Source organism: Solanum dulcamara, chromosome 8 (genome assembly GCF_947179165.1).
Source record: "Solanum dulcamara chromosome 8, daSolDulc1.2, whole genome shotgun sequence".
NCBI lineage: Eukaryota > Viridiplantae > Streptophyta > Magnoliopsida > Solanales > Solanaceae > Solanum > Solanum dulcamara.
In genome coordinates this window covers 36,138,990-36,163,634 of record NC_077244.1, presented here as the reverse complement: position 1 = coordinate 36,163,634, position 24,645 = coordinate 36,138,990, and the positions used below count along the sequence as shown (strand labels likewise).

The window sequence follows — 24,645 nt, the reverse complement described above, 5'->3', positions numbered from 1 at the left end:
ATGGATTACCGGGTGAACACTTGAAAGTGTTTGAGGCAAGGCTAACTCATAAGTTATCTCTGCTACCCGCCTAAAGATATCAAAAGGGTCGATGATCCTAGGGCTAACTTACTCCTCCTCCCAAATCTCATCACGTCCTTCATGAGTGACACTCGCAAGAATACTTGGTCTCCAACCATAAAGTTTGAAGTCCGAACCCTCCTATCCGCATAACTCTTCTACCTACTCTAGGTAGTACAAAGCCTCTCCTGGATCATATGAACTCTATCCATCAAATCACGCTATAAATTAGTGCCCAAGGCCTAATCTCAAAAGCATCAAACCATCCCACTGGGGAATGACATCTCCTACCATATAATGCCTCAAAAGACGCTATCTCGATGCTCAAATAGTAGTTGTTATTATATGCGAACTCTGCCAAAGCTAAAGACTGATCCTATTGACCCTAAAAATCAATGACATAGGATCATAGCATGTCCTCCAATACTTGAATAGTCCTCTCTGACTAACAATCGATTTGGAGGTGGAAGTTGTGCTGAACTTGACTTGGGTACCCAACTCTCTCTATATAGACCCTTAGAAATATGAAGTGAACTGAGTACTATGATATGAGATGATGGATAATTTAACCCCATGAAATTGGACTACCTCTCGAATGTACATCTGAGTAAAACTTCTCTGAAGTGTAGGTAGTCTAAAATGGTAAGAGGTAAACATACTTGGTCAATTTATCTATGATGACCTAAATAGAATCAAAACTCAGGACGTACGTGGTAAACCTAATACAAAGTCCATAGCTATCCACTCTTACTTCCACTCTAGAATGGGTAATAGCTGGGTCAAACCACCTGGTCTCTGATACTCGAACTTAACCTGCTGATAGTTTAAGCACCTGGCCATAAAAGCTACAATGTCCCGCTTAATCCTACACCACCAGTATTGCTGCCGTAGATCAAGATACATCTTTGCTGCACTAAGATTAATGGAATATTTGGAATAATGGGCCTCCTCATGAATCAATTTGACCAAATCTCTAACTCTGGGAACACAGATACAACTCTCAATCTTGATATTGCCCTCTGGATATAAGGTCTTTTTCCTATCCTCCCTACTGAGCACCCTTTCATGAATCACCCTCAGTTGTGGGTTATCAAACTTATGTGCCCGAATCTTCTCTATTAAGGAAGACCTAGCCTATACACAAGCAAGAACCCTGCCCGGTACAGAGATATCAAGACAAACTATTTGGTCAGCTAAGGACTGAATATATGAATCTAAAGAACACTCCTCAATAGATAATAATGCCAAACTCCCCATACTCACCGCCTTTTGGCTCAAAGCATCTGCTACCATATTTGCCTTGCCCGAGAGATAGAGAATAGTGACATCATAATCCTTTAGTAACTCCAACCATCTGTACTGTCTCAAATTGAGGTCTTTCTGTCATAAGATATATTGAAGACTATGGTGGTCAGTGTAGATCTCACAATAGGCACCATACAAGTAATGCCTCGAAATCTTCAATGTAAAGACAACTGCCGCCAACTCCAAATCATGTGTGGGGTAGTTCTGCTCATTCACCTTCAGCTACCTGGAGGCATATGCAATATCTCTACCCTGCTATATCATAACACAACCCAAGCCAAAACCTGAAGCATCATAATAAACTGTAAATCCCTGTCCCTCTACAAAAAGAGTAAGAATTGGAGCTAAAGTCAACAAGGGTTTCAGCTTTAGAAAGCTTGCCTCACACTCGTCAGACTAATGGAAAGGAACATTCTTCTGAGTCAATCTGGTCAAAGGAGTTGCAATGGAAGAGAACCCCTCCATATAAACTATTTATAACATCCTGCCACCTGATGAAACTACAAACCTCAATAGGAAAAGTGGGCCTAGCCCAATCATGAACTACCGCTATCTTCGTTGGATATGCTATAATCTCATGTTTAGACACCATGTGCCCCAAGAATACCACAAACTCAAGCCAAATCATCCCACTAGGTAGCATAATGAGCAGACACGTATGAGTAAGTAGACACCAGATCAAATAAAGCATAGTATGGCTGATGAAAGATGGAGATCATATATGTAATGACATCATCTGATCCCTCTACCTCTGGCCTACCCAAAAAAGCATACATATGGCTTCGTTCACCTCTACCACATATCCGGCCTTCCTTGGGACCACCATTAGTACCCTAAGAATCACTATTCTACCCTGTACATCCTCTTTGAGCGGATAAACTAGGCCTTAGGGGTCTGAACCTCCTAACCCTATAGACCCTACTGACTCTAACATCTATGATGGATGATAGTAGGACACTCCCTAAAAAAGTAGCCTATCACACCACACTCATAACACGACCTTCTAAATAAACCTTCCTATGATGTCCCAGCTAAACCCGAATGGCCACAGTGGCTTGAGTACCAAGAAGATTGACCAAAAGTTTAGCCACTCTGTCCATTAACACCTGCTTATCCATCGTCGGTATGCTGCAATGATGCTTGAACCGATTGTCTAGGTGGGTACTATTGGGATGACCTCTACCGAAGGAACCCCTACTATATGACTCACATCCACTAAAACTGCCTTGATAGCGAAGCTCTTCTCGCTGCCTCCATAGGCCTCACAGCATATTGCCTCAATAATATGGGCATGATCTACTATCTACAAGAATGAACAACCCAATGCAACCATCTTTTTTGTATCCAACCTCAAAGGAATAGATAACCGTCTGACAAATTGGTGCACCCGCTCTTCCTCTGTTGGCATAGTTATGGTAGTTTTCTTGGAGAGCTCATGGAATTGAGACTCATACAATGTGACCATCATCAATCCTTGTTCTAACATTATGAACTTATGCTTAGCCTCTTTATAAAACTGTGGGGTACATACTTTTCCAAGAAGGCCTCAGAGAATTGAGTCTATGATATCACCAGCGATCTCGGGGTTCTACAACTAAGATAAGATCTCCATGCTGCTTCACTGGTCTATCCAGTTGGAAAGAAGTGTAATCAACCCCATGCCACTCCACCAACCTGAGGTTATGTAACCTCTCCTAGAAACTAACCAAAACCTCATGGGCATTCTCGCCTACGGTACTTGAGAAATTATGAGGGGCCAATCTAATAAACCTCCCCAACATCTTTTGCTCCTTCACTATCATAATTGGCCTAGTTGCCATGTGCTGAACAACTATAAGAATAGGCTGAATGATGGGTTGGGGAGCTGTAGTAGTTGGTTGTAGGACAGGAGTTGGATCATATTATGTGTCACGACCCAACCCCGTAGGCCGCGACTGGGGTCCGACCTGGACCCCCTTATACGATCTATCAGCTACTCTTAAGTTAAACCGTGTGTGATGTGATACTATACATAAAACCCAATGGGTCAAAACTTTTTCATGTACATATAGCCTCTTTTATTTGTATTATATCATGAAAGGGCACGTGCCGATGAGGCTGCCATAACATAAAAACATTTACAACATGCCGTATAGGCACAGTCAAAACAAACTGATAACAACCCACATATACACATGTCTACAGACCTCTAAGAATAGTAACAGCAACATATGGCAGGATAGGGCCCCCGCCGTACCCCTGAGTGTACAAATATATATACATTAAGCGACCAACATCAAAATTTAGGCTCCAGAATAGTGAAGCACTTCCGACACAACTGAGAGGAACTCCTACGCTGACAGATCTCTAGAATGAACATCTATACCTAGGGCCATGAAACACAGCCCCCCCTCCCCCCCCAAGAAAAAAAGGGTCAGTATGATATATGTACTAAGTATGTAAAGCACAATACATCGTAACTGAGGCCATAACTGAAATAGAGATGCAGAGGACAAGTATAACAACTTAATGAATTAATGTACCTGCACCTTAGGACTCGTAAATCATACACATCATCATATGATGTGCCCGACCCTCTAGTGAACTCGGTGTCATAAGCATTTGCTCATATTCACATGTCATCATATCATTATGTATTTTATTTCATCATATCATCGTATACGGTATCATATCATCGTATACGGTATCATATCGTATCATGTATGTCATTGTAATACATCAGGTTCACTACGGGGCTCGGGGTCGCAAATGTATCACTCTAATCTCATTTGCATACCTACATAAAGTATCTGGCCCCTTTAGTGAGGGACTCGATGAATGGAGTGGTGTACATCTATAGCGTACCAACATAATATACATACGTACCCGGCCCTCTAAGGAGGGGCTCGGTGTTCCTTCCTTATTTCTCCACATATACTATCATATTACAGTCGGCCCGGGACTCGATTATTAATTGTATCGTCATAACATATAACATATATCATACCTCACGTACGGCATCGTTTCTTCGTGCGTGGAACTATACACATCTGGCCCGGGACGCAGTGAAAGAAGTAGTAAAACTGTGCACGATAACATTCCTGGCCCATCATGGGACTCGAGGAAGGATGGGTTACAATATGTACGAGTAGAGTAGTGAGAAACCATATGCAACTAAGTCATTATCTAAGACTCGATGAAACAGTCAAGTACACCTTTACCTAAAGACTAGGGGAGTAATTATCCGAGGTATCCCTTTAGATATCATTAGATCTTACATCAGTTAGGGCTTCAGGGATCACAAACATGCATCAGAATAATGCCACACAATTTATGCAATCAGAGATATAGTCTATGAAATCAGAAACACAATTTATCTAGTCAAAGACTCAACTCATGCAATCAACGGCATTTATTATTTCAAAGCCTCTAAAAAGAGGAGCTGGTACCTCTACTTACTATTCATTATATAGCAGGCTCGAGAATAGTAGTTTGACTACTTTCAGACTCTTAATGTTCAGGAGTGATTACAAGTCACTATTTACACTCAGAGCTCGTAAATGGAATTACCTCTAAACCTATATCATATAACATTTCACTTAAAATCAAGCCATTGTAAAGGAAAGAAGAAATTGGCTTTACATGTACTAGTTTTCATCACATAGAAGACTTAAAGGCAATGACTCAGCTATTGCAAAAGTTTTAATATCCAGAAGTAAATGAGAGTCTTGACTCATACTCAGGGCTTTATGAATGGATTGAATCCCCAAATATCATATACATATCATTTTATAACTTATATCTAAGACATGCCAAAAGAAAAGAAAGATAGCTCTACATACTTATTCCAAAAACACGCCAAAAGAAAGCTTCACATACCTTGTCTGAGTTATTCCTTATCCTGTTCGCTTCGTCGTCCTTTGAACCTATCCAACATAAAAGTAATATGAATATCAAACCTTCTTAACTTTCCAGAGTCTTAGGTTACACCTTAGCATCAATGGAATCTATTTCCTTAGTCGTTTTCTCGACTAGTTCTTTAGTTTGTTAAGGCGTTAACGAAAATTGGGCTGCACCTCCCCTATAATGTGCCCTATCTGAATTTCCAATTAGGTCCCTAAGACCTACGGCCAACCAAAAACAACAACCTGCAGCAATTCACACCAACAATATACAAGATAAACTCCAAACGACTTATTCAAAAATACGGTATCACAATAGGGCGTCTAGCCTTTATTTTATAACACCTTTAATTATACGCCATGAGGGGTCATGTGGCTTCAACCATAAGCACACTAACCCCCATTAGAACATATTTATGCCCTGCAATAACACATCACACTCCTGCAGCAGTAACTCACAAGAACAATGCCTCATTTCGACGACAATTTACTTCTAGCGACTCCAATTTAGTTTATTCCGAACGCCGAACTTTTCAAACCTTTTACCCAACTTCAAGCAGCCCCGAAAGTGTTTAATAAACTCCAATTTAACACCATAAACTTCAAATTAGAGGGGAATAACTTACCTTTCCCGAAATTGGCTAGAACTCGCCAAAATTGCGCCTCGGAACTTTTTTTAACGTGTTGTAACGTCGTGGCAGCTTGCTGTCCGTTTTTTGATGCACCAAACTCTAATTTTATACTAATAATACTTCCATATCATGGGTTATATGCTATATAATTAATTTACGGAGCGAAATTGGGATTTACCTCTTTTTTTTTCTCAAAGTCGTCGCCCCTCTCCTTTTTAGCTTTAGGGTTTGTTCCCTTGTTTTGGCTGAATTTTGAGTAAGGAACTGAAGTGTATGCTGTATATACACATATATATATATGGTCCTAGGGAGTGACACGTGTCATCCCCTAGAGGTGATATGTGTCCAGCCCCTATTGGGCCACCGCATCCATGCGATCAAGGAGGGGCTTCCACATGGCAGTGGGGCCCACCTCCCCCAGGAAGGTGGGTCACCTACTTGACCCCAAGAAGGTGGGTCACCTACTTGCTTGAGGTGCTGCCACGTGTCACCCTTCCATTGTCTTCCCCGCGTCATTTATTTCTTCCTCGTGGGTTCGTAATCTCGTCTCATTTAAAAAGCCTATCTAATCCATGCTTTGCAAGCTTGGTACGTACTCCAATAGCTTAAGTATGTAATACTATCAAGTTAGTAGTTTACGTAGGTAAATTGAGTCCTACGACTCATTTCTTAGCCTCCAACTCTTTCCGGATTTTTATGACTCTATTTCCAACCTTCCTTCTCGCGAGGTATCACAATCTTCTTTCCTTAGAGTTGTTTGGTGTGTGTGGACAGTAAGGGTCTCATGGCTACTTTCAAGACGATTAGGGACACGTGTCAAGGTTCAAAAATGTAGGGTATAACATCCTTCCCCCCTTTAGAACATTTGTCCCCGAATGTTAAATAAAACTTCCTTTAAGACTTTATACAAATTGTAGGGAGGTTCCTTTCTACTGGAATGACATACATTTTCATCCAAGTAATTAATATACGAGTTCCAGGACTGGGGGTTATCTATAGATATCGAGAATAGGTACGGACACCTGTGTTTCATGTCCTCTTCAATTTCCCAGTTTATGTCTTCACGATTCTTATTTCGCCACAGTACCTTGACGGAAGCTATGTCCTTAGTTTGCAACCCATTTAATCTGCTAATCTCGGATGGAAATAGGTTTCCCCTCATAGGATAACTTACTGTTACGTGGACCTCCTCCATGGGAAATATTCTGGGAGCGTCGTTCACATTCTTGCGGAGCATTGATCTAGGAAAACTGAATGTATTGTTTCAAATCGGATGGTAGGTTCCACTCATAGGCAGCTTTATCTATTCTACAAATGCCCTGAGAAGGATCAATGTATCCCCTTCTTGCCGACTCTAGGCTTCTAATCAATAGCTTGTCCCGAATTAAGCTTTACTTCATCAATAATTTATTGGATCCCTTTTGGGCCTATCCATTAATTTAAGGGAAAAATGTCGTACTAAGATTCACCTGTATTCCCAATCCTTACCGGAATGATCTCCAGCGATTAGCCGTACGTTGAACTTCCCCATCCGAGATAATAGATGTGGGAACCCCGTGAAATCTTATTGTTTCCTTGCTATGTAATCTCGTATAACCCTTAGCTGAATATACCTTCCTAATTGGAAGAAAATGGGTTAATTTTGTCAGCTTATCTACCATAACCCATATGAACTTATACTTTTGTAGAGTGCGAGGTCAGCCTGCACTATAACCTACATTAATCGCCTTCCATCTCCGAGTCGGGATTCCCATCCCCCGTAACAGGCTATTAAACCTCTAATGCTCCTCTTCGTTTAAGCCATTATACAACTCCTCTTATTTCAACTTGTAACACCTTAGGTATGCTATCTTGCTCCTTTACTCAGATTTTCCTTCCAGTTTTATTACCACACGTTATACTGTAATTCTTACACAAACGTGTGTAGGTACGTAGAGCCATTCAAAAAAATGCTTTAGTGTCGCTATACTAGCAGCTTACCTTCTTTAGTCGAGGTCAGGGTTCCACTGTGGCTCTTGTCCTTAATATCGATTATATCTTAATAGTTCTGCCTCAAACCATCTTACACTTTTCTTTAAGAGACTCTAAATATGGCAATCACATTGCTATTACTGACTTTCTTTTATCGAGTAATCATTTGACCTCGCTCTTAGTATGCCAACATTCGTAAGCTGCATAACTATTCTTGTGCCATTTTCATGAGGTGCGTTGTATTTCAGTCATAATCTTTTTTGCTCTTGGCTTACTCTATTCTATATGTGTTATTGTACTAACATGCCGTTATAATCTCTTTTTTTCATACTTGTTTCGTTCCCTTTTTTCACTTCCTAGGGGGTCACCCATCCCAGTGCTACTCTTACCCAAGCATGCTTAACTTCGGAGTTTTGACGGAATCCGGTGCATTAGTGCGGGTATGATCGCGTCCATCCCTAATGGGGTCTCATTTGAAGTTTAAGCGTTCCCATTTACATACGATAGCATCAGTTTATTTTCTCTTACGCTTGTACTTCTCTTGTCCACTTCTCCTCTTTTAGGGTGTACCCATGTCATCCTCCATTTATTTTCAGCTATTCACACACGGATGATTCCACTCCAACATATTTAACATGCTTTACCATATCTATATGTTTTGTTAAATCTTCCTTACGTTAGGTTGACTTTATAGGAACCCCTAGCACAACCGTAGGGTGCTTTAGTATTTGGAGTATATCATATAGAATCTCATCTAACGATTGATACTTGAGTAATATTCGTAATGTAGTAGTGCATTCAAAGCCACATTCCATTCATCCCAATCAGTAATTAGCGCGGCTCGTAATTGGTTCAGATTCTCCACTCGAGAGTACTTATACTTTGATAATTCGTGTTTCAACCTCCGTCATTAGACTAACCTTATTCCAGTGGACACTGCTTATTCTTCTAATAATCTCATAATGCAGCAGTTGTTCTGCAAATCGACATACCCTCTCTTTGCAGGATCTCACCAATCATCAAGGTGGAGTCACGTATATTAACTTTGTTATGCCTTCAGAACTTTCATCTTTGTCACATGCTTCAGGCTCCCTTCTAATCCTGCTTAAAACCATATTAACTTCGTTGTAGTAGGGGCCTTGTCTTAATACCTTTTGATCTTACTATACCTCTAGGTCATAACTGTCTATTTCTCTTTTGGTTCGATACTCATACTTAATTAATCACATCTATCTTGAGTGCCTCTATTAGAACTTCTCTATTATTCCTTCAGCTCATTTCCATTTTTGATTGGGCGTAAGGAATTCCATATTACCCTTTATTTCCTTGCACTAGCTATCCTTTTTGTCATCATATAACCTTTATTCGAAACTTTCCTTATGAAACTTGATAAATCTTACTTATTTGTTCTATAGCTTGCTTTTCTGTTCCACACCTATCTTTACATTCCATTTACATGGACCACGTCATACCTTCTAGTTAATTCCTTACTAAGTTTTGCTTATTCTCATAACGGTTTTTGTTATGTTCACCTGGTACCCTGTTCGCATTCAGACCCATTGTATAATACCGCTTGACTTTCTTCACGATTCTTACTATGGGTTACTTACCCTTCTTAGTTAGTCTTGTCCTTAATGTCTCACAAGCTGTCTTATTAACACTTCATATTCGTTATAATTCTTTTCCCTTTGTACTCTTGTCTTACTCTTGTCTTAACCATACTGTTACTTCCTTCAACTATCACTTGTCATAGTTTATCCCTATGTATCAATTCAGGCGATGCCTTACTATCTCATTTTATCTCGATCTATCAGTCCTCTCTGAGTCATCTTCTTTGTCTTATAGGTCCTTTCTAACTTATTCTACTATTCTAGTATCGTCCTCCTAGTTTCTATTGCCATTAACTCATCAATTAACTTATTTCTCGAGGTCAGCCATACTTATTTAGTCAAATCTCATCATTGTTGCGAGAACAACCTTTCAAGACGTACTACAACCCTGTATTTCATTCTCCTCTTATTTCTAAGAAAATTTGGGCAGAGTTTCCTCTATATTTCTTACTATCTCAACACCTGCACGCAGAAAATGCCAACAATGCCTCACAGGGAACACATATATATATTCGTATCGTATCATATCGCAGCCACACAGGGAACACATATATATTTATATCATAGCATACCGCAACCACACAAGGCGCCCATAATTAGCAGTATGAAAATGGACTTATCTCGTATGTCCCCTCGAACTGAGCCTGTTGCACTTTTCTATATAATTTTCCTTTCATTTTCCAACTTTATATATCAATTGTATTGCAACACCTTACCTGACAAAGGTCCTTCGTGCCTTTGCTTACCTGCGTCCTTTGTAACTTTCAATATCGTCAGTTACTTTCTTCTATCGGCGTTGTCCTTCTGCTAAAATCGTAGGTTAGTATAAGGAATTTCATTTCCTATGGCTCAGCTCTATCGCACGATCTTAGATATGAAAGAGAGTAACATTCTAAACATCCTGTAGCCTCCTATCTATAGATGTGGTGCACAACACACCGATAAATAAGACTCTACTAGACACGGTCTGTAGACACTCCAAGGACGAACTAGGATCCGACCTGGACCCCCTTATGTGTATCTATCACCTACTCTTAAGTTAAACCGTGTGTGATGTGATACTATACACAAAACCTAATGGGTCAAAACTTTTTCATGTACATCTAGCCTCTTTTATTTGTATTATATCATGAAAGGGTACGCACCGACGAGGCTGCCATAACATAAAAATATTTACAACATGCTGTATAGGTACAGTCGAAACAAACTGATAACAACCCACATATACACATGTCTACAAACCTATAAGAGTAGTAACAACAACATATGGCAGGACAGGGCCCCCGTCGTACCCCTAAGTGTACAAATATATATACATTAAGCGACCAGTATCAAAATTTAGGCTCCAGAACAGTGAAGCACTTTCGACACAGCTGAGAGGAACACCTACGCTGACGGATCTCCTGAATGAACATCTGTACCTGTGGGCATGAAATGCAGCCCCCCCTCCCCCCCGAGAAAAAGAGGGTCAGTACGATATATGTAATGAGTATGTAAAGCACAACACATCGTAACTGAGGCCATAACTGAAATAGGGATGCAGAGGACAAGTATAACAACTTAACAAATTAATGTACCTGCACCTTAGGACTTGTAAATCATACACATCATCATATGTTGTGCCCGGCCCTCTAGTGAACTCGGTGTCATAAGCATTTGATCATATTCACATGTCATCGTATCATTATGTATTTTATTTCATCATATCATCATATATGGTATTATATCATCGTATACGGTATCATATCTTATCATGTATGTCATCATATTACATTAGGTTCACTACGGGGCTTGGGGTCGTAAATATATCACTCTAATCTCATTTGCATGCCTACATAAAGTATCCGACCCCTTTAGTGAGGGACTCGGTGAATTGAGTGGTGTACGTCTATAGCGTACCATCATAATATACATACGTACCCGGCCCTCTAAGGAGGGGCTCGGTGTTCCTTCCTTATTTCTCCATATATACTATCATATTATAGCCGGCTTGGGACTCGGTGAATAATCGTATCGTCATAACATATAACATATATCACACTCACGTATGACATCCTCTCCTTGTGCGTGGAACTATACACATCCGGCCCGGGACACGGTGAAAGAAGTAGTAAAACTGTGCACAATAACATTCCCGGCCCATCGTGGGACTCAAGGAAGGATGGGTTACAGTATGCACGAGTAGAGTAGTGAGAAACCATATGCAACTAAGTCATTATCTGAGACTCGATGAAACAGTTAAGTGCACCGTCTCCTGAAGACTAGGGGAGTAATTATCCGAGGTATCCCTTTAGATGTCATTAGGGCTTACATCCGTTGGGGCTTCAGGGATCACAAACATGCATCAGAATAATGCCACACAATTTATGCAATCAGAGATATAGTCTATGAAATCAGAAACACAATTTATCTAGTCAAAGACTCAACTCATGCAATCAACGGCATTTATCATTTCAAAGCCTCTAAAAAGTGGAGCTGGTACGTCTACTTACTATTCATTATATAGCAGGCTCGAGAATAGTAGTTTGACTACTTTCAGACTCTTAATGTTCAGGAGTGACTAAAAGTCACTAGTTACACTCAGAGCTCGTAAATGGAATTACCTCTAAACCTATATCATATACCATTTCACTTAATATCAAACCATTCCAAAGGAAAGAAGAAATAGGCTTTACATGTACTAGTTTTCATCACATAGAAGACTTAAAGGCAATGACTCAGCTATTGCAAAAGTTCTAATATCCAGAAGTAAATGAGAGTCTTGACTCATACTCAGGGCTTTATGAATGGATTGAATCCCCAAATATCATATACATATCATTTTATAACTTATATCTAAGACATGCCAAAAGAAAAGAAAGATAGCTCTACATACTTATTCCAAAAACACGCCAAAAGAAAGCTTCACATGCCTTGTCTGAGTTATTCCTTATACTGTTCGCTTCGTCTTCCTTTGAACCTATCCAACATAAAAGTAATATGAATATCAAACCTTCTTAACTTTCCGGCATCTTAGGTTACACCTTAGCATCAATGGAATCTATTTCCTTAGTCGTTTTCTCGACTAGTTCTTTAGTTTGTTAAGGCGTTAACGAAAATTGGGCTGCACCTCCCCTATAATGTGCCCTATCCGAATTTCCAATTAGGTTCCTAAGTCCTACAGCCAACCAAAAACAACAACCTTCAGCAATTCACACCAACAATATACAACATAAACTCCAAACGACTTATTCAAAAATACGGTATCACAATAGGGCGTCTAGCCTTTATTTTATAACGCCTTTAATTATACGCCACGAGGGGTCATGTGGATTCAACCAGAACCACCCTAACCCACATTAGAACATATTTAGGACCTGAAATAACACATCACACTCCTGCAGCAGCAACTCCAAGAACAATGCCTCATTTCGACGACAATTTACTTCTAGCGACTCCAATTTAGTTTATTCCGAACGCCGAACTTTTCATACCTTTTTCCCAACTTCCATCTTACCCTAAGGTGTGTATTACACCCCAATTTAACAACATAACCTTCAAATTATAGGGGAAAAACTTAACTTTCCCGAAATTGGCTAGAACTCGCCGAAATCGCGCCTCGGAACTTTTATTAGCGTGATGTAACGTCGTGGCAGCTTGCGGTCCATTTTTTGCTGCACCAAACTCTAATTTTATACTAATAATACTTCAATATCATCGTGGTATATGCTATATAATTAATTTACGGAGAAAAATAGGGACTTACCTCTTTTTTTTCTCAAAGTCGTGGCCCCTCTCCTTTTTAGCTTTAGGGTTTGTTCCCTTGTTTTGGCTGAATTTTGAGTAAGGAACTGAAGTGTATGCTGTATATACACATATATATGTGGTCCTAGGGAGTGACACGTGTCATCCCCTAGAGGTGACATGTGTCCAGCCCCTATTGGGCCACCGCATCCATGCGATCAAGGAGGAGATGCAACGTGGCAGTGGGGCCCACCTCCCCCAAGAAGGTGGGTCACCTACTTGACCCCAAGCAGGTGGGTCACCTGCATGCTTGAGGTTCTTCCATGTTTCACCCTTCCATTGGCTTCCCCGCATCATTTTTTCTTCCTCGTGGGTTCGTAATCTCGTCTCATTTAAAAAGCCTATCTAATCCATGCTTTGCAAGCTTGGTACGTACTCCAATAGCTTAAGTATGTAAGACTATCAAGTTAGTAGCTTACGTAGGTAAATTGAGTCCTACGACTCATTTCTTAGCCTCCAACTCTTTCCGGATTCTTATGACTCTATTTCCAACCTTCCTTCTCGCGAAGTATCACAATCTTCTTTCCTTAGAGTTGTTTGGTGTGTGTGGACAGTAAGGGTCTCATGTCTACTTTCAAGACAATTAGGGACACATGTCTAGGTTCAAAAATGCGGGGTATAACACTATGCACCTACCTATACTGAAGTATGAGCCTCCTCTCGGACCTAAGGTCTGACTGAAGTGCTAGGAAGTGTCCCTGCTTAGGATATACCCTCCATGATGCTCAAAATTTAGGCCAAAGTATCCTGAAAAACACTGGTGTGTCCATAAATCTTCTCCACTGACTAATGCTCGAATAGCTCAACCTCTATATTTGGCCTTGGCATTGGTCCTGTGGCCTGAGCTATGCTCTGACCTAGACCTTTACCTTGATCTAGGTCTTTATCTATAGGTTTAGGGGGTCCTCGTCTATCCTGGGTAGATCTCATCTCCGCCATCTAAGAAAGAGTGAAAAAAATAGGATTTAGAGATATTCATCATCATTAACGAATGATTCGAAATAAGATTAGTTAATTCCTAACAATGCCCTATAGCCTCCCAAAAATTGGATACGGACATTATTATACCAATCCGTGGGACGCTACTAAACATTTTCTCCTGTACTAATGAAATCGGTGAACCTAAGCTCTGATACCACTCTGTCATGACCCAAAACTAGGCTATAATGGCGCCTAGTATAACCCTTGAGTTGGCAAGCCAAACCCAACTCAAGCGGAAGTTAACGTCAAACTTAAATAAATAAATAATAACATAAGGAGAAATCAAGAACAATATAACAAGCAATGTTTGGACCAAGGTACAAATACGTAAAAACGACACAAACTATACAAAAAGGCTTAAAAGTGACCAATAATAACGAACCGGCGCTAGACCAATCCTCGGACATGGGGTCACCTATACAGGAGATACTAAGTACAAAAGTTGACAATATCTATATACAATACAAAACTGACTATCCAAAGTGCAAAATACATGTTAGTACAAACGAAGGAATGTAGCAAGTCTATGAACATCGGGAGCTCACCAAAATCTGTATGTGGCACCGCTATAGATGATTAGGTGCGTTCTTGGGGTGGCTCAAAATGGCGGTTGCATTAAAAAGATATAGAAGTACAGTATGAGTACCAAAATATGGGGTACTCAGTAGGCATCATAGGCCGATCGAGCTCAGAAAGAATAAATATATAATAAGTAGCACGATGAAACTAATAATGATTGGAGAGAACCATAAAACTACGATTACGGGAAAAGAGCGTATGGGAATATCATACAATAGTCAAGTAAATCCAATCAATCAGGTAATCACATTAATAATCTTGACTCACAAAATCTGAAAAGAATGTACAAATGAAAACTAGTAGATATGGATCAATATTTCCCAAAAGTAAAATGGAGCACCTGGAATAACCCTCAAGCTCATCAATATCGCAATAATAACCTGGAATATGTATCAAAAGGCCACCCAAAATTCACACCTCGAGCTTATTAATGGTGAATATAATAGTGTAGCCCAAACTCAATAAAATAGCCGCCTGAAATCATACCTGAGATTGTTGGGTAAAACCCCGCCAAAGGAAACAAATCACTAATCTGAGATTGTTGTACCAAAAGCACGACCTGGGGCCCAACATTTCAAGGTCATAACTGAATAAGACATAAGCATAAGTCGAAATCACAACACAACGGGCATTCAAAATAAAACAAGTCAAGAAAGCTGCATCTTAAGTTCAAGTAACCTAGAGGCAAGTTCTAACGATTCTAAGCTATACAAACAAGACAATAAAGCCCCTAAACTAACTTCAACAACTAAAATCCCCACTATCTACTAACAATGGACATTGACTCCAAATTTCTCAAAAGGATATCGAACACCTAAATAACCAACCTAATCACACATTACTACTCAAAATATACAAATTCTAACCGAGTCAAGTCTAACAAGAGAAATCCATAACCTACCTCAAGGATGAAACCGCAAATGAACCGCTTTGAATAATTCCACTCTATCAAATTAACAGAGAACAAATCAAACAAACCCAACTATACCCATATTACTGTAATTAAAAATGGAACCAAAATTGGGTCAAAATTTGAAATTAGGACTCACACACGGAATCAAATACCAACTCCATTACAAGATCTCAAATAGCTCAAGGAACTAGTGCCCCAAAGCTAGCACATTCCGAGCATCGAAAGAGCTTAAAACAACCCCACAAATTTCAATCCCTAGAATAGTCAAAAATACTAGAAAACAATGAATTTATGCGAGACTTACAAGATTATTAGGATGATAAAGGGTATCAGAACATCTCCACAAGAATTTCCAACTCACTAGAATAAGAATGATCGAAAATGGTCAAGAGTTGCTCTCCAAATCCCACTTTTTCTACATCTCAAAATGGGACTTAGACTGCTGAAAATGGGCATTTAATTCACTGAAGCCAATGATTTAACCATCGCGATCATGAGTCCCTGGTCACGATCGCGAGGCCCAACCAAAATGCCCATCATGATCGCAAAACTCATCCCCATGATCGCGATGAACAATGACCCTACCTTTTGCGATCGCAGCCCCTAGCTCACAAATGCGAAAGCAAAATAGCCTGCACCAGCAATTTAGCTGGTGTTGAACTTGATAGAATTGAGTTTCCTCCGACGGGGTGTGAAATTCATTCAAAACCCCATGAACACAAATGTACTATGCTACCCAACTAGAAATGACATTTCGGACTCAACAGAATTTACAAAATAACTACCAAAGGTCGTCCATCAAAATGGTTACCAAAGTCAACACTTTCAAAGGAAAACACTTAAAATGTTCAAATGACCAAAATCTCACCTCGTCTACCGTGGGAACCGAATCAAAGGTCATTTTAGACAAACTAGATGTTCAGAGCTAATCGGACTCACGGAATTTTCATCTGAGAGCATTTATTCAAAATGTTGACCGAAGTCAAACTTAGCCAAAACTTAAAGTTAAAATAGCAAAAAAACACAAACTCAAAATGAAGACACAAAAATCCAAACCAACCTTCCTACTAGACTAAAATAGACCTTTTGAAGATGATGGAACTGACGAAATCATCATCTGACATTAGAATATTTGAATGAAGACTAAAGTCAACTCTTTCAAGCCTTAAGCCTCAAAAATGGCTAAACCATCTCAAAACTCAACCGAACACCTTGGGGAGCGTACCATCTATCCCAACATCACAAATGGGATATAAAGAAGCTATGGAAAGGTGTAAAATGGTAAAAACAAGAGAAAACACTAAAATGATCTTGGAGGTCATTACCAAAAGGGTTTAACATTTGCTTGAGAAATGATATTTTGACATGTATTTTCGTTAAATTTTGACATAGTATGATTTGATAAGACTTAAATGCCCTGTACTATTTTGTGAATTTTTCTAGGTTTACAAAGAAATGTATAAATGGGAGTAGACCTTGATGGATCTCATAGCTAGCTGCTGATTCATTAGACTTGGTGTACCTTATATTTATGGATTACGAATATAGCCCTCACTAGTGGGAAGGTAGAACTTGCACACCATTACCAATATCCCTCGAGAAGGGATCTTCTGATATAAATATTTGACTTCTTTATGAGGGGTCACACTGATTACATGATTCATTCTTTGAAAACCTCTCAAATATAAGATTTGATATGAAAGTGTTTACTGATTTTATTTCTAAGTGGTTAAACTGACATTTTCTTACAAGACATAGAAAAGATTGATTTCTGTTACTATTTTCTATAAAGGCATTTATTTCAAGATTTTGATTATCCTACTAGCATATTTTTCTGACTTGTCCCTCATTAAAACGATTATGGTTAAGTGTTATTACTCACTAAGATAGCATCTCACCTCCTGTTAAATGTTTTTATAGAGACAACATGTGACGTTGGCGAGGATTTCATTAATTATAGTTAACGAGTTAAAAATCTAAGGACAATATCTTTATGGTGTTAAGTGTTATATATTTACTGACCACCGTAGTTTACAATATGTGTTCACCCAGAAGGCCTTAAATTTGAGACAACGGAGATTGATAGAGTTTATCAAAGATACATTAAGCTGAAAACCGGTTAACATGGGCATTCTAGCCTATTTGAGAAGCCTGCAAGTGGCCCTTGGTTAGAGAGATTCAAGCCTTAGAGGCTAAATTTATGAGACTAGGCATCTCAGAAAGGGGTTGGATGATGGCCGGCATTGATCTAAGACATAACTTAATTGAAGAGATTAAGGACAAAAATTTTGAGGATATGAACTTGAATGAGATGAGAGAGAAAGTATTGAGGGGAAAGGCCTAAGATGCAGTTATTGATAATGGTGGGGTGCTCAACTTTATGGGAAGGATTTGTGTTCCCTGGGTAGATGGAATAATTCAAAAAGTGTTGTTTGAATCACATGGTTCACGGTACTCTATCTATCCTCGAGTGATGAAGATGTATCACGACTTTAAAAGTCGATATTGGTGGTCGGGTATGAAGACGACAATAGCCAAGTATGTAGCTAGGTTCCAGGATTGCTAGGAGATGAAATATGAGCACCAAAGACCTATAGGTTTGCTTCAAAGAATGCCCACTCCTAAATGGAAGTGGGATATGATAGCCATGGACATCGTGGTTGGACTTCCCAAGACTTTGGGGAAGTATGATTCCATTTGGGTGGTGGTTGAAAGGTTGATAAAGTTAGCATACTTTATTCCGATTAGAATGGACTACAATGCACAACAATTGGCAAATATTTATGTGAAAGAGATAGTAAGGCTCCATGTGGTGCCCCTTTTAATCATTTTAGACCGTGGTACACATTTCACCTCTAAGTTTTGGGGAAGTTTACATGATGAATTTGGAACTAAACTCACTTTCAGCACAACTTTTCATCCACAGATGATAGAGAGTTGGAGAGGACCATCCAAGTCTAGAAGTTATGTTGAAAGTATTTGTGATCGACTTTGCAGGGTATTAGAATAAGTTTCTTTGCCTTGTGTGAGTTCCCCTACAATAATAGTTACCATTCCAGCATTGAGATGCCACTATTCGAAGCTCTTTACAGGAGGGGATATAGGGATCCCATAGGATTATTTGAGGCTGGAGTAGTAAAGGATGTGCAGGTTAAGGTAAGGAGCATCCAAACTAAGCTTCTAGCAGCTCAGAGTCTCCAAAAAGAGTATGCTAACCATAAGGTGAGGGATATGATATTCTGGGATGGTGAGCAATTACTTCTAAATATGTCACCCATTAAGGGGGTAATGACGTTTGGTAAAAAGAGAAAGCTTTATTCTTGCTATATTGGCCCTTTTGAGATTCTTGACCTTCTAGGGCTAGTGGCTTAAAGATTAGCCTTGCCATCTAGCTTGTCTGGGCTACATTCGGTATTCCATGTGTCCATGCTAAAGAAGTACCACAAAGATGAGGATTACATCATCAAATGGGAATCAATTTTGTTAGATAAAGATCTTCAGTATGAGGAAGATCCGTTGCAATCTTAGATATTGATGTTCGAAAGCTGAGAACCAAGGAAATTAAGTCGGTAAAAGTCCATGGAAGCATCATCCACTAGAGGAAGCTACTTGGGAAATTGCAAAGGACATGCGAGACAGGTATCCCCTACTATTCACTGAATCAGGTATTACTTTATCTCTATTTTAGCCCTATTTTTCCTAGTTGATCACTCAAGGGCAAGTGATGGGTAAATTTGTATTTATTGTAATGATCTGTTCCCTATTGTTATGGATAGGACAATGGGGAAGAAATTTGAGCCAGAAAACTTTGGGTACTAACTTTAAAAAATTCAAGCCTAGGCCAGACTTGGATAAATTCTGAGTCAGGTGAGGTCTAGGGTGACCCTGTAATAGGTGGGGGATACAATCTACAATATGATTAAGTTAGCGTATAGGAATGACGATACAGATCCTCTACGACTTTACGAAATTGCATATGGGTGAGTAAACTCCTAAAATTAAATTTCGCATAAAGAGTATGATTTAAGACGCCATAGGTTGAGGGTATGTAGTGAAATGAGAGTTTGGAGCTCAAGTTCTGAGCTTTCAATTTCCGTGAAACCCAATAGAGTGGGAATAATTCTGCTAGAGAGGGGATGGTCCCGCTATTGTAGGATAGAATGGGAATTAAGTTGGGAAAAATCCCTATAATGATTTTATTCATTCTACTTCGTTCTTCAAAGACTAGAGGTGACCTAGGGCAATTTTCTACTGGTTTCCACCCTAATTTGTGCCAAAGGAAAGTAATTTACTGCCTAAACTTGTAAATTGGTTCCTAGAACCTATAATCTATGGTGGGTGATCCTTGGAGGATGGTGTTAGCTGAAAATATATGGTGGGAAATAGCCCTAGAATGGAGGTTAGGTCATGGGTTTGGACTAGGTTGGTAATTATGTTATAATTCATGTTATTTAGACCATTTTTGATCCTTTGTATGTATTTACTACTTTTAGACCAAGAACAAGCTGAATGAACCCGAAAAAGGAAAGCTTTTACACTTTAGAGTTGTCAAAGCTCGAATTCGAGGTAAGTGATAGTTTTCTTCCCATATGTTATTTATGTACTTACTAAATTACTCAATGGTATACATATGTGTATATAAATAGGAAAGCATGATATGAATCATGTGAATAATCACTAACTGGCTTGACTTGTGATGAACCTGTTCTTGGTGATATAACGGTTGATTATTGGTTGTAATCGTGACTAATTTGTATATTTGGATCGGGTGTCACATTTTTGACATACTTTTGGATCGGGTGTCGTGTATCGACACACATTTAGAATGGGTATCATGTTGGACACAAATATTGGATCGGGTGTCATATTTCGACACATAAATAAGTGTTGTAAGTCCCATGAGAGGACCCTTATGTGAAATTGTATAATATTGAAACTAACAAATTATGAACTAGTTAAGTATTGATTGAGTTGAAAATGGTTAACTTTATTCTGTATATATGTTCTTACCATGTTGGGTTTACTTGTCCATGACTCACTTATTGGATAGCCACGTGATCCTACTAGTAAGCTGTTGATTTTATGTACTAATGCTACACTTGCTCTATTTTTGTTGAGTATTAGAAATACTCAGTCGATTGTGAAGAGACTTAGCCTAGAAGACCACTAGTCGTCAGAGCTTGAGGGTGAGCCAGCTCTTTCAGGCTACCATGGGCTCTTCCATATTCTAGTTCTTCTTTCAAGACAATGACTCTTAAACATTGTTACTTATTTGTTTTTAGGGGTTTCACCCCCTTTCTTAGATAGATTCTTATTTAGAGTTTTGGTACTACAACTTTGAGTTCCTAAGATAATTTTCCGCATGTTTTGAGTTCGTTGATTAGATTTTTGTTGAGTTTATGGGAACTTATCCCTATGTCTCTAATTTAAGCTTCTTCTGCTTCTTTAAACTTTTATATCTTGTAAATATTGTTAGTTTGAGAGGTAATAATGGTTCTCTCCCCCAAAAGATTAGTGTGGGTTCCATTCATGGTGGGTCGGAGTTGTGAAATCAACATTCAGAGATTATGATATTACATGATGATTCCATTTGTTCCATTAGCTCTAATAGGGTCATTTTAGTAGAGCGGTGATCGGTTGTATTCGTGGTTACCATTTAGAGTTTGTCCAATTAGTTCTTTTAGTTTTGAAAATTTGGGTGGTGGTTGAAAGGTTGATAAAGTTAGCATACTTTATTCCGATTAGAATGGACTACAATGCACAACAATTGGCAAATATTTATGTGAAAGAGATAGTAAGGCTCCATGTGGTGCCCCTTTTAATCATTTTAGACCGTGGTACACATTTCACCTCTAAGTTTTGGGGAAGTTTACATGATGAATTTGGAACTAAACTCACTTTCAGCACAACTTTTCATCCACAGATGATAGAGAGTTGGAGAGGACCATCCAAGTCTAGAAGTTATGTTGAAAGTATTTGTGATCGACTTTGCAGGGTATTAGAATAAGTTTCTTTGCCTTGTGTGAGTTCCCCTACAATAATAGTTACCATTCCAGCATTGAGATGCCACTATTCGAAGCTCTTTACAGGAGGGGATATAGGGATCCCATAGGATTATTTGAGGCTGGAGTAGTAAAGGATGCGCAGGTTAAGGTAAGGAGCATCCAAACTAAGCTTCTAGCAGCTCAGAGTCTCCAAAAAGAGTATGCTAACCATAAGGTGAGGGATATGATATTCTGGGATGGTGAGCAATTACTTCTAAATATGTCACCCATTAAGGGGGTAATGACGTTTGGTAAAAAGAGAAAGCTTTATTCTTGCTATATTGGCCCTTTTGAGATTCTTGACCTTCTAGGGCTAGTGGCTTAAAGATTAGCCTTGCCATCTAGCTTGTCTGGGCTACATTCGGTATTCCATGTGTCCATGCTAAAGAAGTACCACAAAGATGAGGATTACATCATCAAATGGGAATCAATTTTGTTAGATAAAGATCTTCAGTATGAGGAAGATCCATTGCAATCTTAGATATTGATGTTCGAAAGCTGAGAACCAAGGAAATTAAGTCGGTAAAAGTCCATGGAAGCATCATCCACTAGAGGAAGCTACTTGGGAAATTGCAAAGGACATGCGAGACAGGTATCCCCTACTATTCACTGAATCAGGTATTACTTTATCTCTATTTTAGCCCTATTTTTCCTAGTTGATCACTCAAGGGCAAGTGATGGGTAAATTTGTATTTATTGTAATGATCTGTTCCCTATTGTTATGGATAGGACAATGGAGAAGAAATTTGAGCCAGAAAACTTTGGGTACTAACTTTAAAAAATTCAAGCCTAGGCCAGACTTGGATAAATTCTGAGTCAGGTGAGGTCTAGGGTGACCCTGTAATAGGTGGGGGATACAATCTACAATATGATTAAGTTAGCATATAGGAATGACGATACAGATCCTCTACGACTTTACGAAATTGCATACGGGTGAGTAAACTCCTAAAATTAAATTTCGCATAAAGAGTATGATTTAAGACGCCATAGGTTGAGGGTATGTAGTGAAATGAGAGTTTGGAGCTCAAGTTCTGAGCTTTCAATTTCCGTGAAACCCAATAGAGTGGGAATAATTCTGCTAGAGAGGGGATGGTCCCGCTATTGTAGGATAGAATGGGAATTAAGTTGGGAAAAATCCCTATAATGATTTTATTCATTCTACTTCGTTCTTCAAAGACTAGAGGTGACCTAGGGCAATTTTCTACTGGTTTCCACCCTAATTTGTGCCAAAGGAAAGTAATTTACTGCCTAAACTTGTAAATTGGTTCCTAGAACCCATAATCTATGGTGGGTGATCCTTGGAGGATGGTGTTAGCTGAAAATATATGGTGGGAAATAGCCCTAGAATGGAGGTTAGGTCATGGGTTTGGACTAGGTTGGTAATTATGTTATAATTCATGTTATTTAGACCATTTTTGATCCTTTGTATGTATTTACTACTTTTAGACCAAGAACAAGCTGAATGAACCCGAAAAAGGAAAGCTTCTACACTTTAGAGTTGTCAAAGCTCGAATTCGAGGTAAGTGATAGTTTTCTTCCCATATGTTATTTATGTACTTACTAAATTACTCAATGGTATACATATGTGTATATAAATAGGGAAGCATGATATGAATCATGTGAATAATCACTAACTGGCTTGACTTGTGATGAACTTGTTCTTGGTGATATAACGGTTGATTATTGGTTGTAATCGTGACTAATTTGTATATTTGGATCGGGTGTCACATTTTTGACATACTTTTGGATCGGGTGTCGTGTATCGACACACATTTAGAATGGGTATCATGTTGGACACAAACATTGGATCGGGTGTCATATTTCGACACATAAATAAGTGTTGTAAGTCCCATGAGAGGACCCTTATGTGAAATTGTATAATATTGAAACTAACAAATTATGAACTAGTTAAGTATTGATTGAGTTGAAAATGGTTAACTTTATTCTGTATATATGTTCTTACCATGTTGGGTTTACTTGTCCATGACTCACTTATTGGATAGCCACGTGATCCTACTAGTAAGTTGTTGATTTTATGTACTAATGCTACACTTGCTCTATTTTTGTTGAGTATTAGAAATACTCAGTCGATTGTGAAGAGACTTAGCCTAGAAGACCACTAGTCGTCAGAGCTTGAGGGTGAGCCAGCTCTTTCAGGCTACCATGGGCTCTTCCATATTCTAGTTCTTCTTTCAAGACAATGACTCTTAAACATTGTTACTTATTTGTTTTTAGGGGTTTCACCCCCTTTCTTAGATAGATGCTTATTTAGAGTTTTGGTACTACAACTTTGAGTTCCTAAGATAATTTTCCGCATGTTTTGAGTTCGTTGATTAGAGTTTTGTTGAGTTTATGGGAACTTATCCCTATGTCTCTAATTTAAGCTTCTTCTGCTTCTTTAAACTTTTATATCTTGTAAATATTGTTAGTTTGAGAGGTAATAATGGTTCTCTCCCCCAAAAGATTAGTGTGGGTTCCATTCATGGTGGGTCGGAGTTGTGAAATCAACATTCAGAGATTATGATATTACATGATGATTCCATTTGTTCCATTAGCTCTAATAGGGTCATTTTAGTAGAGCGGTGATCGGTTGTATTCGTGGTTACCATTTAGAGTTTGTCCAATTAGTTCTTTTAGTTTTGAAAATTTGGTCAAAGTTTTAATTCGGTCAACATTCTTGGTTAACGTGCTCAGATTAAAATTTTGATAGCATGGTCAGCTTTGGAATGCCATGTTTGGTCTATAATGACCTTTGGTTTGATTTTTGAGGCTTTTGCGGTGAGTTTGTGTCTTTTGTTTCATTGTGTGTTAATTATTTATAATTGTTTACTTCAGTCAATATTTTGATAAGACGAGCTCTGTTTCTCATTTTGTCAATTTTATTGA

At 38.9% G+C, this 24,645-nt stretch overlaps 2 protein-coding genes across 2 annotated transcripts; one reads left to right on the top strand and one right to left on the bottom strand.

Annotated features, from left to right (window-relative positions):
* Nucleotides 1-807: 807 nt before the first annotated feature.
* Nucleotides 808-2,483, bottom strand: LOC129899881 (uncharacterized). Its single transcript, XM_055974881.1, has 2 exons — nucleotides 2,403-2,483; nucleotides 808-1,194 (listed from the first exon to the last, which is right to left on the bottom strand). Exons 1-2 carry the CDS (start codon nucleotides 2,481-2,483, stop codon nucleotides 808-810), a joined length of 468 nt encoding a protein of 155 aa, XP_055830856.1.
* Nucleotides 2,484-18,362: 15,879 nt separating this feature from the next.
* Nucleotides 18,363-22,084, top strand: LOC129899880 (uncharacterized). The gene is made up of 3 exons (XM_055974880.1): nucleotides 18,363-18,512; nucleotides 18,713-18,937; nucleotides 21,710-22,084. Exons 1-3 carry the CDS (start codon nucleotides 18,363-18,365, stop codon nucleotides 22,082-22,084), a joined length of 750 nt encoding a protein of 249 aa, XP_055830855.1.
* Nucleotides 22,085-24,645: the final 2,561 nt, after the last annotated feature.

Excerpts from the sequence above, each read along its gene's own strand:
- LOC129899881 (XM_055974881.1), bottom strand. The coding sequence starts at position 2,483 with ATGGATAAGCAGGTGTTAATGGACAGAGTGGCTAAACTTTTGGTCAAT. Across the intron at positions 1,195-2,402 it reads AAGCCACTGTGGCCATTCGG|GCTAGGTCTTCCTTAATAGA; the intron begins GTTTAGCTGGGA and ends GCTTGTGTATAG.
- LOC129899880 (XM_055974880.1), top strand. The coding sequence starts at position 18,363 with ATGGACATCGTGGTTGGACTTCCCAAGACTTTGGGGAAGTATGATTCC. Across the intron at positions 18,513-18,712 it reads ATATTTATGTGAAAGAGATA|GGTATTAGAATAAGTTTCTT; the intron begins GTAAGGCTCCAT and ends TCGACTTTGCAG. Across the intron at positions 18,938-21,709 it reads AAGAGTATGCTAACCATAAG|GGTATTAGAATAAGTTTCTT; the intron begins GTGAGGGATATG and ends TCGACTTTGCAG.